Source organism: Piliocolobus tephrosceles, chromosome 2 (genome assembly GCF_002776525.5).
Source record: "Piliocolobus tephrosceles isolate RC106 chromosome 2, ASM277652v3, whole genome shotgun sequence".
Taxonomy (NCBI): Eukaryota; Metazoa; Chordata; class Mammalia; order Primates; family Cercopithecidae; genus Piliocolobus; species Piliocolobus tephrosceles.
The window spans coordinates 168,692,934-168,708,395 of NC_045435.1; the positions used below are offsets into that span (position 1 = coordinate 168,692,934).

General features: G+C 40.7%; 1 protein-coding gene across 2 annotated transcripts in view; it reads right to left on the reverse strand.

Moving 5' to 3' along the window:
- The window catches only part of PLOD2 (procollagen-lysine,2-oxoglutarate 5-dioxygenase 2), a 100,050-nt gene extending 88,658 nt beyond the window's left edge, over window positions 1–11,392 (reverse strand). Inside the window, exon 1 of one of the 2 annotated variants that reach the window (XM_023215372.2) lies at window positions 11,221–11,392. In XM_023215372.2, the coding sequence (XP_023071140.1) occupies window positions 11,221–11,329 (109 nt within the window). In that variant the 5' untranslated portion in view covers window positions 11,330–11,392. The remainder of the gene's footprint in view (window positions 1–11,220) is intronic. The other variant, XM_023215371.1, reaches the window with a different exon arrangement.
- Window positions 11,393–15,462: the final 4,070 nt, after the last annotated feature.

The following is a 15,462-nucleotide window of genomic DNA, read 5'->3' on the forward strand; positions in this document are numbered from 1 at the left end:
ATCTAGGCATTCTGATGACTATTTATGTAACAAGTTAGACAAGGGTCCCCAATGTTTAAGTAGCACATATCATAAAACTTTGTTTTAATTTCTATGTAGCCTTTAAAAAAAAAAAATGAGATCATGGTTTTTTGCGAGAATATGGATGGAGCTGGAGGCTATTATCCTTAGCAAACTAACACAGGAACAGAAATCCAAATACTGAATATTTTCACTTATATGTGGACGCTAAGTGATGAGAACTCATGAACATAAAGAAAGGAAAAACAGACACTGGGCTCAACTTAAGGGTGATGGTGGGAGGAGAGAGAGGAGCAGAGAAGATAACTACTGGGTACTGGGCTTAATACATGGGAGATGAAATAATCTGTACAACAAACTCCCATCACATGAGTTCACCTGTGTAACAAAACTTCACATGTACCCCTGAACCCAAAATAAAAGTTAAAAAAAAGTTACCAGCATAATTGTTATTAATTTATTTGACTTAAAGTTCAGAACTAAAACAGATGAATATAAGTTTATTTTTTAACAGCTTACAATATTTAAATGTACTGAAGAGGATATGGTTCCTCTCTGAAAACAGAAAATAGCTTCATAAAAACACCAGACTGTTTTCTCTTCTCATATAAAAACACTTGGAATATTTTTAAATGTAAATTTAATTCTAGTTATTCTTGGCCTACTGTCCTGCATCTAAATCAAATCTAATTAGAGAAAAAAGCAACACCAAGTCCTGGCCAACTCCAGATCTTGATACAATAACCAGTAGAAAAAGTACAATTTAAAACACAAAACAACCTTATATCTATGCCTTCTTTGGCCTTATAGCTATGCCTTCTTTGGCCTAACAAACACAAAACAACCTTATATCTATGCCTTCTTGAGACCTCTTTTCTGATTCCTGCAGCACTCTGTCTCTACCACCATTCTGACACTTAAAAGTCAAGAGCCATTGGCCAAGCACAGTGGCTCATGCCTGTAATCTCAGCACTTTTAGAAGCTGAGGTGGGCAGTTCATCTGAGGTCAGGAGTTCAAGACCAGCCTGACAAGCATGGAGAAACCCTGTCTCTTCTAAAAATACAAAATTAGCTGGTCATGGTAGTGCATGCCAGTAATCCCAGCTACTCAGGAGGCTGAGGCAGGAGAATCACTTGAACCCCAGAGGTGGAGGTTGCAGTGAGCCGAGATCTCGCGCCATTGCACTCCAGCCTGGAGGAGAAGAATGAAACTCCAGCTCAAAAAAAAAAGAGTCAAGAGACACCAAATCACAACACTATAAGGATCACAAATTACAAGTGAAAACTGAAGAGGCTCAAGAATTGGCTCAAGGTTGGTGAGTGGACGGAGGAAGGATGAGAACTTAGATGTAGGTTTCCTGATGCCAGATGTGTACGTTCTTCCCTGTAGCCCAGGTTGCTTACCCCTAAGTGCTTCTTTGATTTGCTCAGTTTTACATATACATTATTTTCCCTGTAAGAATCTTAGAATTTCAATACAGAACAAGAACTGAGCCTTGTGTGGTTTTTGTTTGTTCATTCCGTTTTTTTTCTCTCTCTTTTTCCTTCACACAAAGCAACAGAACACAGACTAGCCAGTCAATAAATACTCCAATTATATTTTAAAATATTAATTATCAGCTGGGCGCGGTGGCTCAAGCCTGTAATCCCAGCACTTTGGGGGGCCGAAACGGGCGGATCACGAAGTCAGGAAATCGAGACCATCCTGGCTAACATGTGAAACCCCATCTCTACTAAAAAATACAAAAAACTAGCCAGGCGAGGTGGTGGGCGCCTGTAGTCCCAGCTACTTGGGAGGCTGAGGCAGGAGAATGGCGTAAACCCGGGAGGCGGAGCTTGCAGTGAGCTGCGATCTGGCCACTGCACTCCAGCCTGGGCGACAGAGTGAGACTCCGTCTCAAAAAATATATATAAAATATATATAAATATATATAAATATATATATAAAATATATATATAAATATATATATAAAAATTACCAAATTTTCACAGTATTACACAATGGGAATTATTGTTGGCATACATTTGCATCTAAAAAGTTAAACTGCTGTTAGTTACCTCTAAAACAATTGTATTATGAGAGAATTTGTAAAGCTTAACTAAATTAATGTAGATTTACTAAATTATGTAGGTTTATAAAAGCATACACAACTTGCTACTAAAATCAAGAATTAATGCAATACAAAAATTGTTATGGGCAACAGCACAAAAATTTTCTACTTATTGGCCGGGCGCGATGCCTCACACCTGTCATCCCAGCACTTTGGGAGGCCAAGGCGGGCGGATCATCTGAGGTCAGGAGTTCGAGACCAGCATGACCAACATGGTGAAACCCCTGTCTCTACTAAAAATACAAAAATTAGCTGGGCATGGTGGCACGTGCCTACAACCCAGCTACTCAGGAGGCTGAGGCAGGAGAACCACTTGAACCCAGGAGGCAGAGGTTGCAGTGAGCTGAGATCACACCACTCCACTCCAGTCTGGATGACAGAGCAAGCCTCTGTTCCCCCTCACCAAAAAAAAAAAAAAAAAAAAAAAAAAAATTCTACCTATTGAAGAAAATAAAATGTCCAATGGCTAGAGTTATGCTAATATGCAATGTGATATGTCCTTAAGAAATGACAAATATACTTAGACCATCTATTAGCACTTGTCTACCCATGGATCTCATGGACTCCAACGATGGAAAAGAGTTGTCTGTGTAAAAGAAAGTGGTAGGAAGAAGTGAGGAATGAGAGTGAAGAGGGGAGAAAGAAACACTGGGCAAGGGCACAGAACTCATGAACCCTCAAAATGTGCCAGGTGTGCAGGTACCTAACTATACCAAAGTCAGAGGAGAGTAAGAACTCTGAATCTCTACTTGGTAAATCTGTTCATTTCTTTGCTTCGGTGATTTTCCAGTGTGGGGTTTTGTTTTGTTTTGCCCTTGGTTACTTAGTAAAGTCACTGTTTAAAAAATTCCAACCTTGTCTAAACCAAACTAAGAAGAAAAGGAGGATTGTCCTTCTCTAGACGTGGCCGGCAGGAATTCCAGAGGCCCTGGACCAGCACGACATTCTGGTCACCACTGTGGTGCCAGCTGGAGGCCAGGAAAGAACCAGTACAGCCAGAGCAGGAGAAGAGGCCTCTGAAGACAAGGAGCCTCAGATCTGGCTTGGACGAGACTGGAAAATCCCATCAAAGAACCTATCCGCCCTCTTCACAACAGTGCTCTAAGACTTCCCCAGGTGATGAAATTAAGGAGATCATTTTAGTCTACCAGTAAACTGTTAGCTGGTTCCCTTTTTAAGAAAGAAATAATTTAAATTCTATATTTGCCAAATTTTTAAAGATGAAATAGCTGTTGGTATTCAGTACATTGCTAGAAACAGGAAGGAAAGATTTAAATGCTTAAAGAACCTGTTAGAGAATGCATTTAAAAAGACCTAAATGTTATGGGCTCCCTTCTTAGCCCTGTGTGCAGCATCTGTAAGTATTTTGCACCTGAAAGCCCACAAAAGCTGTGGCTCCAAATCATTTAAAACAGAATAGTCAATGACAGAGTAGCCTTGCCTATGAGACACTGTGTGCTGGGTCTCCGGAATAAAGTATAGCTTCTGGATCTTTTCTTCTCCCAGGCCAGATCGATGCCCTAGCATTAGAAAGCCAAGACTGCCAAAATCCACATTATCTATTCTGCTTGTTGCTGTGCCTGTGGGAGGGTCAAGTTGTGGAGCATGATGCATATTCAATATCTCCTTACTGCACGTGAGTGTTCAAGACTGACCAGGAGTACTGTCAAGAACAATAAAAATTATGTGTACTTAAAAATTCCTTTGTTCCATATAGAATTTTTACCTGTCCACAGCAAAAAATAAAAATTTTAAAAAAATTTTTAAAAAGTAGAAAATCAGCATTTAAATCAGAGGAAATTCCTGTCTCTCACTACCCTAAGGAAGGAACCCTAAAACAGGTTAGCAGTAACTAGAAAGCAAATGAGAAAGTTCTTTGCAAAAATTTGAGAATATAACCCCAAATTAAATAAGCAGATGATTAGTTAATGCACCAGGATGTCTTATGCACACAAGATAATAAAAGCAACATTAAAATCAATAAACTATCAGTATAACAAATGATATTTAATTTCAACTCTGGCCTGTTTTTGCAAATTCACCAATGTTTATATGAAACACATTTTCTGACCACTCCCCTGCCTCAAGTAGCCCCTCATTTTAGCCGTATGTTCACCAAGACTTTTATTTATATTAAAAGTCTATTGAGTATATTTACAGTAATAATCATGTTCTTTATCATATACAAACTTGAAATAAGATTTTTACTTTAAACTTCTGGTGTAGACTTTTATTATAAATACAGTTCTTCAGCCAAAAAAGGAAAGGACACTCCACTGTAGTATACCTTGTCACTTCTATATTGCTAATGCCTGGGGAGTATCCCCATCACTCACAAACTTGCACAGAAACTGATACTCTCTTGCGAGAAGACTAATAATAAAAAAGAACAGCAAAAAATAATAATAATAATTAGTGTTAACGGCTCTTGAAATGAAGAGCAAAGGTTATCCAGTTGCTATTTACAGATTTTTCCCTGGTTAAAATTTAATTACAAACCTATACAAACTAAACTTTAAACCTAATTTCTTATTTATTTATTTACTTATTTATTATTATACTTTAAGTTCTAGGGTACATGTGCACAATGTGCAGGTCTGTTACATATGTATACATGTGCCATGTTACTGTGCTGCACCCATTAACTTGTCATTTACATTAGGTATATCTCCTAATGCCATCCCTACCCCCTACCCCAACCCCAGGACAGGCCTTGATGTGTGATGTTCCCCTTCCTGTGTCCAAGTGTTCTCATTTAAACCTGATTTCTTATAACAGAAAACAAATTCTAAACATGAAGCATATTTCAACACTAACAAATTAAGTATTTCCTCACTTAATCACATCTCATTTAAGAAATAAATGCAAGAAAGGGGAAGTATATCCATATTTTATTAGAAATTTTAAAATATTATTATTTCCCTAAATCTGCCACAATATGCTACTAAAACAAGGCCTGAAAAAAATGCATGAGTCAATCAGTAACTAAGTATGTAAATGCATAAACCTGATTGTATTGTTTTGAAGAAAACCAAATTAAAATTAACAAAAGTACATTTCCCTCTTTTAATACACAAAAGAAAATCTGTAATGAAAAATCTTCCTTCTGTGTAAAAAAAACAATATATCTTTGCTCTTTGAATAGCTTGAAAGTTACTCTGAAAACAAAAACTTATTTGAGGTTACTGTATTTTTAAATTACAAACAGTAGTTTTTGAAGAGGTATCTTTGTGACACAGTCGGGCTGTAATCAATTCTGTACTGCTACACCATCTTTAGTAGTGTAATTACCAAATATGGGTTGCAACACATAGGCTTTAAGGTGGTAAGCAGAATAAAGATAACAAATAACAACAGAGTTGCAGTCCCAGCTACTTGGGAGGCTGAGGTGATAAACAGGATCACTGAGCCCAGGGCTGTAGTGAGCTATGACGGCATCACTGCATTCTAGCCTGACCCACAGCATGAGACCCTGTCTATAAATAAATAAATAAAATAACATAGTCTCTATAATTCTACTATTCTAGATAACCATTTTTAACTGCAATCTCAATAGCTTTGAAAATTAGTTTTGTTGGCCAGGCGCGGTGGCTCACGCCTGTAATCCCAGCACTTTGGGAAGCCGAGGGGTTGGATCACGAGGTCAGAAGTTCAAGACCAGCCTAGCCAAGATGGTGAAACTACATCTCTACTTAAAAAAATACAAAAATTAGCCTGGCATGGTAGCGGGCGCCTGTAATCCCAGCTTCTCAGGAGGCTGAGGCAGACAATTGCTTGAACCCGGGAGGCAGAGGTTGCAGTGGCCAAGATCATACCACTGCACTCCAGCCTGGGCAACAGAGCGAGACTCCGTCTCAAAAAAAAAAAAAAAAAAAAAAAAAGAAAGAAAGAAAGAAAGAAAGAAAGAAAGAAAGAAAGAAAGAAAGAAAGAAAGAAAGAAAATTAGTTCTGTTCGGTTTAGTTTGGTAAGGCAAGCATTCTACAGCAAATGCAAATGAGTAAAATGTAAATTAAAAAGAATATGTCACTTTAAAAGCTACCAAATTCTCAGTTAAGCCTAATTTTATAGCAATGATTAAAGAAAAATAAAAATACTCTTTGATCAACCTGCTAACTATTTCCTCCCAGAAGCTCAGCCACAAATTCATAACCAGGTTTCAAGAACAAATTTCTAGAATATGCTCAAGCTCTGAAGAAGAAATTTGCATCTCCTTTCCAAGTAGCAATCAGTATTTTAACCATTTTTGACCATGAGAGCACTATTTACACCAAAGAACATGTCTTGTTAGCTTCAAGTGCTGTATTTAAAAAGATGTAACAGAGAAGCTCTATGTTTGAATGCAAAACACCATAGGAATCACTGGCAAATTCTAAAATGAAAAACAGGTCTCTGAAATGCCCAGAGCCAGCTGCTACTGTCCAGAAGCCAGCTCCTTCCCACAGAGCAGCAGATCGGCATGAGGCACAGCTGAAGTGGGAATGTCATCTCCTAAGGCAAGGTTCGGCAAAGTTTTCTGTATAGGACCAGCTAGTAAGTATTTCAGACTTTGCAGGCCTCATAGTCTCTGTAACTACTATTCAGCTCTGCCTTGTAGCACCAAAGCAGCCAGACAGTATGTAAACGAATGAATTTGGCTGAGAGACAATAAAACTTTAATTTCTATAATTTTCATGTTTCATAGTATATTATTCTCCTTTTGATATTTTTCAACCATTTAAAAATGTAAACATCACTGTTAATTCACAGACCACACAAACACAGGTAGCTGTTTGGGGTCTGCTAGATTTGGCCTATGGGCCATAATTTGCCACTCTTGCCTAGGGCCCAGTTTTCCTTCAGCCTGTGCCTACTCTTTCTCCTCCTTTTATGTCACCTGCAAACTATGTCTTTTCCCTTTTAGCAAAGCTTTCCTTTTCTTTCTCTAAGTCACTGATGGCCAGTTTCTGTTTCTTTCCCATAGGTCCCAAAAGTCCAAGAGAATAATTAGGAGGTCAGGAAAGACAAGCACAGCCTGACGAAGGGGCACAGCCTCCTCTTCTAGTGCTTTCCAGCTATGTGAGCTTGTGCAAGTTACGCAAGCATTCCAAATTTCCATTTCACCACCAATAAAAAAAATTATGGCACCCAACTACCTGAAAGTAATAGTGCAGTTGCCACTTTGTATTGAGTAAAGCAGGTAGAGGGAGAAATATAACCTGTGGAGAAGGGTTGCCAAACGGTTCAGAAACAAGGCAGCAGATATTGCACTTTAAAGCTGTTACATTATGTAGCGTATAGGTTCCCAAGCAGAGAAAGGAACCTCAGTGAATTAGGATCAAGTTCTGGGGGAAGGAGAAACTAGCAACCTCATTGACTGCATGCTACTTTTCATAATTCTCAGAACAGGCCAGAAACTCAGTAAACAAAACCTGAGAATGTCTGTGGCAAAAGAACAGTGTAGACCCTGAAGAGTATAAAAATGAATAAAACTCAGCCCTTCATTTTAAAGAATTTATAATTTATTAAACATAAGAACCTACAGTGAAAGTAAATATGATATGTATAAACCAACCACATTAAGTTAAAAACAAAAAGAAGCAAACAAAAACAGCAAGGGGAAGAATTTCCTAGGAGCCAGACTTAAAAAATAAACAGGACTTCAAAAAACTAAAAAGGAACAGAAATTTGAGAGAGCTATTCATCTACATATCTAGGATCATAGGACATGTGGATTCTCAACTCCAGTAGACATTATTAAATTGTTCTCCAAAAACACTGTGCTTCCACCAACAGTCAATTCCCATCCTGACATTTGGTACAATCAGAGTTTATTTTAAGATGCTTTGTCCCATGTGATGGATAGAAAAGTGTAGCTCAATTTAATTTTCATTTCTTGTCTTCACATTCTCTAGAGTTGTTTTATATGTTTGTTTTCATATGAAATAAAAGGCACAATCTGTTTATGGGTGATATGTCATTCTGTGTGGCTGAAGCACAGAATACAGAAAGTACAGAGGACAAGACCCTCTCTCTTCCAGAGGTTTCTCCAGGCCCTTGCTCTTTTCCTCTCCACCCCGTAAATTGCTGGTTTGCATCAGTAGATAGGGATAAATCTTTCCTTTTTTCCTTGAATGTACCACAGTAAATTAGAGAGTTTATAAATGAATGAATGTGGTAGAAAAATACTGGTCTTGACAGAAACATTTGAAACCATTTCCTTTATTTTTGCCCAAAACTTGGTTTCTGCCCAATTTGGATCATAGAACAGTAAGGTGCCTCAGAAAACACACACAAATTTGATTCACGTCTAGAGACCTGACGGCAAAGACTTGGCAGGAATACGTCCACCTTCTCCTTATTCCATCTAGAAGGCAGAAAAGCCAGGAAAGATAAATCAGGGTATGAACCTGATTTACTGGCACTGATTAGGAAGGTTCTGCCTCTGAAAGTTCCCATAAGAATATGATTTTCAGGTAACAATTCCTATACATTATTTTCAGAGAAAATGATTATTTTAACCAAAATCTTATTTAGTCTTCCCATGCTAAGAATAAAGTGGCAACCAAAAGGAACCAACACAGCACACAGAACTCTCAAAAATGTAACAAAAAGCTAAGTTCTCAACTCTGGTCAACAAAGCACCAGAGCTAGGAAAAATTACACTCCAAAAATTGATGGATGTGTGTCACATTCCCAACTACAGTGGGTAAACTGAAAATCACTATAAATATTTGTTTTCAAAAATGATTTGCTGTTATCATTTCAGTAACGTTATAATGCCACACTGCCTCAAATACAAATAGATTTGTCTAATCCCATGATTCTTAACCCTGGGCAAAATTTTGTCCCTCTGGGGACATTTGGCCTTTTTTTTTTTTTTTTCTGGTGCTTAGATTAGAAAAGGAATACTACTGGCACCTAGTGCACAGAGGTTAAGGATACTGCTAAACGTCGATGCACAGCATAGTTCCCCAAAGCAAAGAAGTGTCTGGATCAAAATGTCAATAGGGCCAAGAAATTGTGATCTAAACCATTTCTTCTTGATTACTTGGGACATGTTGACAAATATACAGGGTTAGAGATGATAAGCACTCTTCTTAAAGAACTATTAAGCTAGACAATTTAAGGTCCTATAGAAGATCTTGATATTTATGTCAACAAATAGGTTTCTATTCAGTAATTTTCAGTTGAAATATGTAAAGAATAATATAGACCACAGTCCATGATTCTGCCCACCTTATCAAGCAGTTCTCCTCTACGTTTATTAGTTTATCACATAACCTATAAGAACATCTACCTACACCGAAATTTGTAACCAAACTGACTAGTGCTGGCTTCACCTATCACAAATTAGTATTTCCCCACATTTCGATCCTAACCGAATTCCCGCCTGCTTACCAAAAGTGACCAGTCCTCAGATTTAAAGAGTGGGTTTCATGTGGTCTTTTCCTGAGGAAACTTTCATATCTAAAATTCTCTTTCTCTGATATCACAATCCATTAAAAGTTTACTGTCCAGTTCCATGAAATTTAAAATCCAGAGTGAGAAGGGAAGTTGATTTTGACTATAAACATAAAGGCAGCTACAAAGGGAGGTCTTCTATTAAAAAGTAAGGGGTAGTGGCAATCAAGTGGAATAAAATATACAAAGGCCATAGAGGCCTCTTTAAACATAACAAAGTCCTTAGAGATTGTTTTATTTCCCAATTAAAGTTTCCTTGGATGTTTCAACAAAGAAAGACATTTTTTCTGGGGAAGTCTTTTCGTTTTGTTTTGTTTTTCCTTTTTAAATGTCTCTACTTTCAAATTTGCTGAAGGCACTTACTTTCCACTTTCTAGATATTATGCTAGTAGAAATATTTTTAAATTATGCAAAAGTTTAGTTCAAATTTAGAGGAATCACACGGGTTCAGAAATCCATTTTAAATGGTCACATACACCTAACAGAAAGAAAAGCATCCTGTAACTGATAGAAATACATCTGAATGCTGAAGTTTCTCAAGCTAACAAAGCAAGCACTGTTTTGTAGAAAGATGGGCAGTTCAGCCTGCTGACGTTATCTGAAACACTTAAAGATGAAAACAAAACTATTGCTACATGGATGAGCTGGACTGCAGACCAAATGTCACTTTTTGAATGTAACTCTGAAATAGAAATTTCTGTCCTTAGGCTTAAGAAAAGTTCAAGTAGAAAAGCACTCTATTAACTAGGGAGAAAAAAAGATGCCAAAATGCCTTAACAACAACAAAAAAGGACATTAGAAGGTCATTCAAATGCAAGATCTAATTTCAGAGAGTTGAGCACAAAGAGCACAAATGTGGAAAACTCCAAGGATTTTTCATGTGCCACAAAAGGCAGCAAAGCACGTTTAGACAAACGTTGTGAAACTCTCTTTAATGTGGCTAAATGTAAAAAGTTTTGTTTTACAAGAACTTGACTAGACTCTCGCTGCAGTTCCAGCTTCTGAAAACAAGAAACAGCACCGGGCTCAAGAAAAGGGTAGGTAAGGGGAGCAGCCGTGTATCCACAGCTTCCCCTTCAGATCCCAAAAGAGGAAAGCTGCCGCCTGGAGGTATTGGGTAGCCAGGCAGCCTTACTGAAAACAACTAAGGTTTTTGAGCGAGCGTTGTTTTTGGCAAGAGGGAGGTGTTACCGGCTGCTTCCTGGGGTGCTGGAAGGAATGTGTCACCATCAATTAGAAAGTACACTAAGCCCCGTGTTTAGGTCACAGAAGGAGTACTGCCTCGTCCATCACGGATAAATCCATGCCAACTCTCAGAAACGAGGGAAGAGAAAGGAGAGCTGCAGGAAAGGTGTTGTGCCCATGACCTGCAAGTCCAAAAGGAAACTCCAACTTGTTCTGCAGGGAAATTGGGGCAAGCTGAGTTCACCGAGAACTCCAAGGAGTCAACGAGGGCGGGTGCCCCTACACTTCCCCTGGGACCAGCGCCGCCCGACCGCAATTCTGGGGAAGACCCTGGCGGTCCTGGAGAGGAGGGACAGGCCCCCACTACTCACCTGCCAGCCCCGCGGAAGGGTTGGTGGATGAATGAACTGCCCCCCCGCCGGCCGAGCCTCGCGGGACAGCGGGACACCGGAGGGTGCTCACCTGTGGGGATGCTCGAGGGCTTCTCCGAGTCTGCACCCAGATAGGGATTCCAGGGGTGGAGGACGAGCGCCAGGAGCAGCAGCTGAGGCTTCACCGTGCGCACCCCCATGTTCGGCCCTCGAGGGCCGCGCGGGCTCAGGCGCCCACGGCCCCGCAGCGCCGCACTTCTCGCGAGAGCGCAGAGACCCGGGTCCGCCCTGGGCTAGCGATTGCGGGCGGGAGCGGGTGGGCAAGGCGCGGGGCCGGCAGCGTGAGCTGCGCGTAACGCAGCAGAGTCAGGTCGTCGGCGGAGGCGCGGAGCAGCAGGCGCCCGGGGCGCTGAGGTGGCCTTATAGGCTCCCCGAGGGGAGGCGACGGGGCGGGCCGCGCCCTGGCTATTGGCTGCCCGCTGACCCGCCGCCGCTGGGCGCCCGTGCGGTCGCCTCCGCTCGCCCTCCTGGGCCTCACGTCTGGACTGTTTGCTCAGCTCGGACGCTATTTAAGGAGCTGCCTGCGGCTACGTGTGGAAACTCACGCAGCGCCTCTGCCTGGAACGGGGAAGACTGCCCTTAGGTTTGGGAGAGAGAGGAGGAGCCGCCGGGAATCTGGCGGGAGGGCGGTGCTCCCGGCTGGGTTCTTCTATGCTGTCCCAGCCCCAGTAGCTTCCACAGCAGCCGCTAAGGGTGAGAATTTGCACTTCTATGGACTTGGATGCCCCACCCAGTCTGAAGTGACTGCAGATCTGCCGCAATCTTGTCTGAATGGAACCTTGCCAGACTCTAAGCCATGGAAATGGATCGCCCCTCATTAATTCAGGGGCAGGTTCATCACCCTGTAAAAGGAAGGCCGTGCTTTTATTTTACTCCGTAAACCGAAAGTTTTATTGTCCAGTGAACATTTCTTGCTCCGCTGCTTGTGCCAAGAGAGCCTTAGACGCTTTCCAGTAATGAGGCTTGTAAATCCTGCGGAATCAGAGCCCAACGTGTGTAATGCCAGGGCTGTGCTTACAAGATCTTCCTCCAGTCCGCATGGAAAATTACTCCTAAAGACGTGGTCGGAGAGGTCGAGGTCTCTGAGCCTTGGCCGCCACTCCTTCCATTTTTGACTGATGTCTAAGAAAATTCCCTTTTTTATGTTCTCACATTTTAACTAGCCAAGGGTTTAATTTGTTGGAATGAGTGGGAGCAAATGAACAATTAAGAAAAAAGTTTGACAGTTTTGCCTCATACATTTAATGACATACGCTATCTTATAGGAGAAAGAGTACCAAACTGCTACCATTCTGGAATCTCGTGCCTCAATTTTCGTGAAATGAGAAAAAAACAGAATTGAGACAACACCCGTTATAACTCTGGGCCTTTGAAATTAAAACAAAATTGTGGAAAAATGTATTCCATTATGATGACATTTTGCCTAAAATTCATATACCAGGATAACATGAACTTAATACTTTCATCTTATCTTGGTAGCATTAGAAACAGGTGGAAAACTTGCAAAGAAATGTTGCCTGGGATGTGACATTTTAGAAAAGAAGCACTTCCTGTGCCCACAACTAAGCCAGTTATTACTCTGTTTTGAAGGTTTGGTCTCAGTTTTTTAAAAGAAGAGGAAAACTGGAGAAAGTTCTGAGAAGAGTAACAAATAATTAAAGAAATGGAAACTATGACCTGTGAGAAGAATAAAATAAGGTTTATTTAGTCTGAAGGGGAAAAAAAAAGGGTAAAAGATGAATTCCTTAATGACAGCCTTTCATGTGTGGCAAGTACAGCTTCATAAAACTAGGCACAAAGCAAACAGCATCAGTCCTCTGAGTCCAAGGACTCTGCTATGAGTGGCTGGTGTTTTGGCCAAATCTGTCTCCAGAAAGCCAAACCTGCAATTGCCAAACTCCTTGAACTTGACTTCTTGCTTCCTTGGTTCTCCAGTATCTTTAAGAACTTGCAGAGCTACAACCTGGTTTCCTGCCCTCGCAAACCCCCGTTCCCCTCATGAATGCTTAACGGCTTCTCTGCATCACAGGGGTGTGTGTGTGTGTGTGTGTGTGTTTGTGTGTGTGTTTAAACTCCAAAAGTCCACTAATAATTTCAGGTTACTTTGACATTCTTCCTTCTCTGTTAAGAGTCACAACGTCTGTACTGTGAGACTCGTATAAAACAAGTGTTTCTTTGGGATTTTCAAAATACCTAGACACTTCTAACACAGTCTGAAAGAGCCCCAATTCTGAAACCAAATCCTTCCTGCTTTCTTATATTTCCAGCCATCTGCTGAACATTTCTACTTGGATGTTCCATTGGCACCAACTCGGTATGTCTTTTTTTTTTTTTTTTTTTTTTTTTGAGACAGAGTTACGCTCTGTCACCCTGGCTGGAGTGCAGTGGTGCAATCTCAGCTCACTGCAAGCTTGCTCGGCCTCCCGGATTCACACCATTCTCCTGCCTCAACCTCTGGAGTAACTGGGACGACAGGCGCCTGCCACTAGGCCCGGCTAATTTTTTTTGTATTTTTAGTAGAGATGGGCTTTCACCGTGTTAGCCAGGATGGTCTTGATTTCCTGACCTCGTGATCCACCCGCCTCAGCCTCCCAAAGTGTTGGGATTACAGGCGTGAGCCACCACGCCCGGCCCAATATGTCTTTTAACTCATCAAATCCAGATTCTACTCAGCTCACTCATCTCTGTTGATACTACTGCTCTCTAACTCATATGTCCTCAGACATTTTTACTTCTCTATTCCTATCCCCTACACCCGCCAGCTCACAGAGCTGGACTCCAAAACTAGTCATTTTTTCTGCTTTGTGTTCTCTCTCTTCATCTATTCCTTTCCATTCTCACTACTACCTCACTAACTAATGCACTCTTGAGTGTATCCTATGCCATTTCCTGTAGACTTTCCCTACCACCAGTATAATACCACTTATACCACAACTAAATGAATCATACTCCTATCCTTTTGATTGCTTCATCCCCAAACAGGTTTCATAAGAGATTTGGAAACAATACAAATTCCCTAACATAGTATTCAGATTCCTTCATGCCAAACTAAACCCAACCAATGTAGTTTGCTTTATTATCTCCTAAAGCAGACCAAATACTTTGTCACTTTAATTCTCTAAAGTTTAGGGAGGAATCATTTGGGTTCCTCCGAAGCCCAAGCATGAGCCCAACTTCAGTGACTAGCAGTTTGTGGAGGGTTTCGAGAAAACAAGGTAGGTGAGACTAAAATGACACAGGAAGGGGAAAATATCCAATTAAATCAACCACAGTGGGTAACTGGAGCTTAATCCCACAAAATTGATGTACTATATATCACTCAAAAATATCCTGGTCAATGGGTCAGAGAACTGGGATATATATTCCCAATACCTATCAGTCATTGACTTAAGGGCTGAGGGATGCTCATTAATTCCCAGGCATTCCCAATCTGCTGTGGTAGCAGCTACTCCAATGATGTAACTCTTGATCATAAGAAGTCAGGGTGACATGCTCAGAAATGGTAAGGAAATTTGAGGAGAAATGAGAGAAGCAGCATTTGCTCAGCAACCATACCTTTGTTCATGTTATCCTTATATCAAAAAAAAAAAAAGATGACAAAACCTGTCCTCCTTCCTTCCTTCATCGGGCTAAAACTGGGGTACCTTGCCCTACCTCAGGCTGGGTAGAGTTGTCCCTGTTCCATGATTTCTAACTTCTGAAGCAAACTTCTCTCATTTGTGACAGGGTCTTTTCTTAGCATTATTATTAGACAGTCTATCTATTAAGGTCAGGATTCAATGATTTTTCATCATTGAAGAGTAAGTACCATAGTAGCACATTTGTTTATTCATTGATTCATTCAAAAAATATTCTGTGACTACTATATTTCAGGCATTGTTCTAGATAGATGTTGGTAAAAACAAATTTATTAGTGACACAAGAAAACAAAAATCTATTGTGCTTTAGTTTCAGGTGAAACAGAGATAAACATGTCATGGTAATAAGTGGTAGAAGGAAAGTAAATCAGGAAATGTAACTAGGAAGGATCAATAAGGAGGGGAGGTATACTGAAACCTTAGTAAGGGATCCTGGGAAAGCCCCACTGAGAAGACGATTCTTAAGCAAAGATCTGAAAATGGTGAGGAAAAGAGGGGGCCATGCTGTACAGAGGGCCTGCGTTCCAGGCAGAAGAAACAGGAAGTACAAGGACCGTGAGACCAGAAATATCTGGAGTGTTGTGAGGAGGCAAGAGGGCAATTGAGTGTTCAGTGACTATGGGTAAGAATAGTAG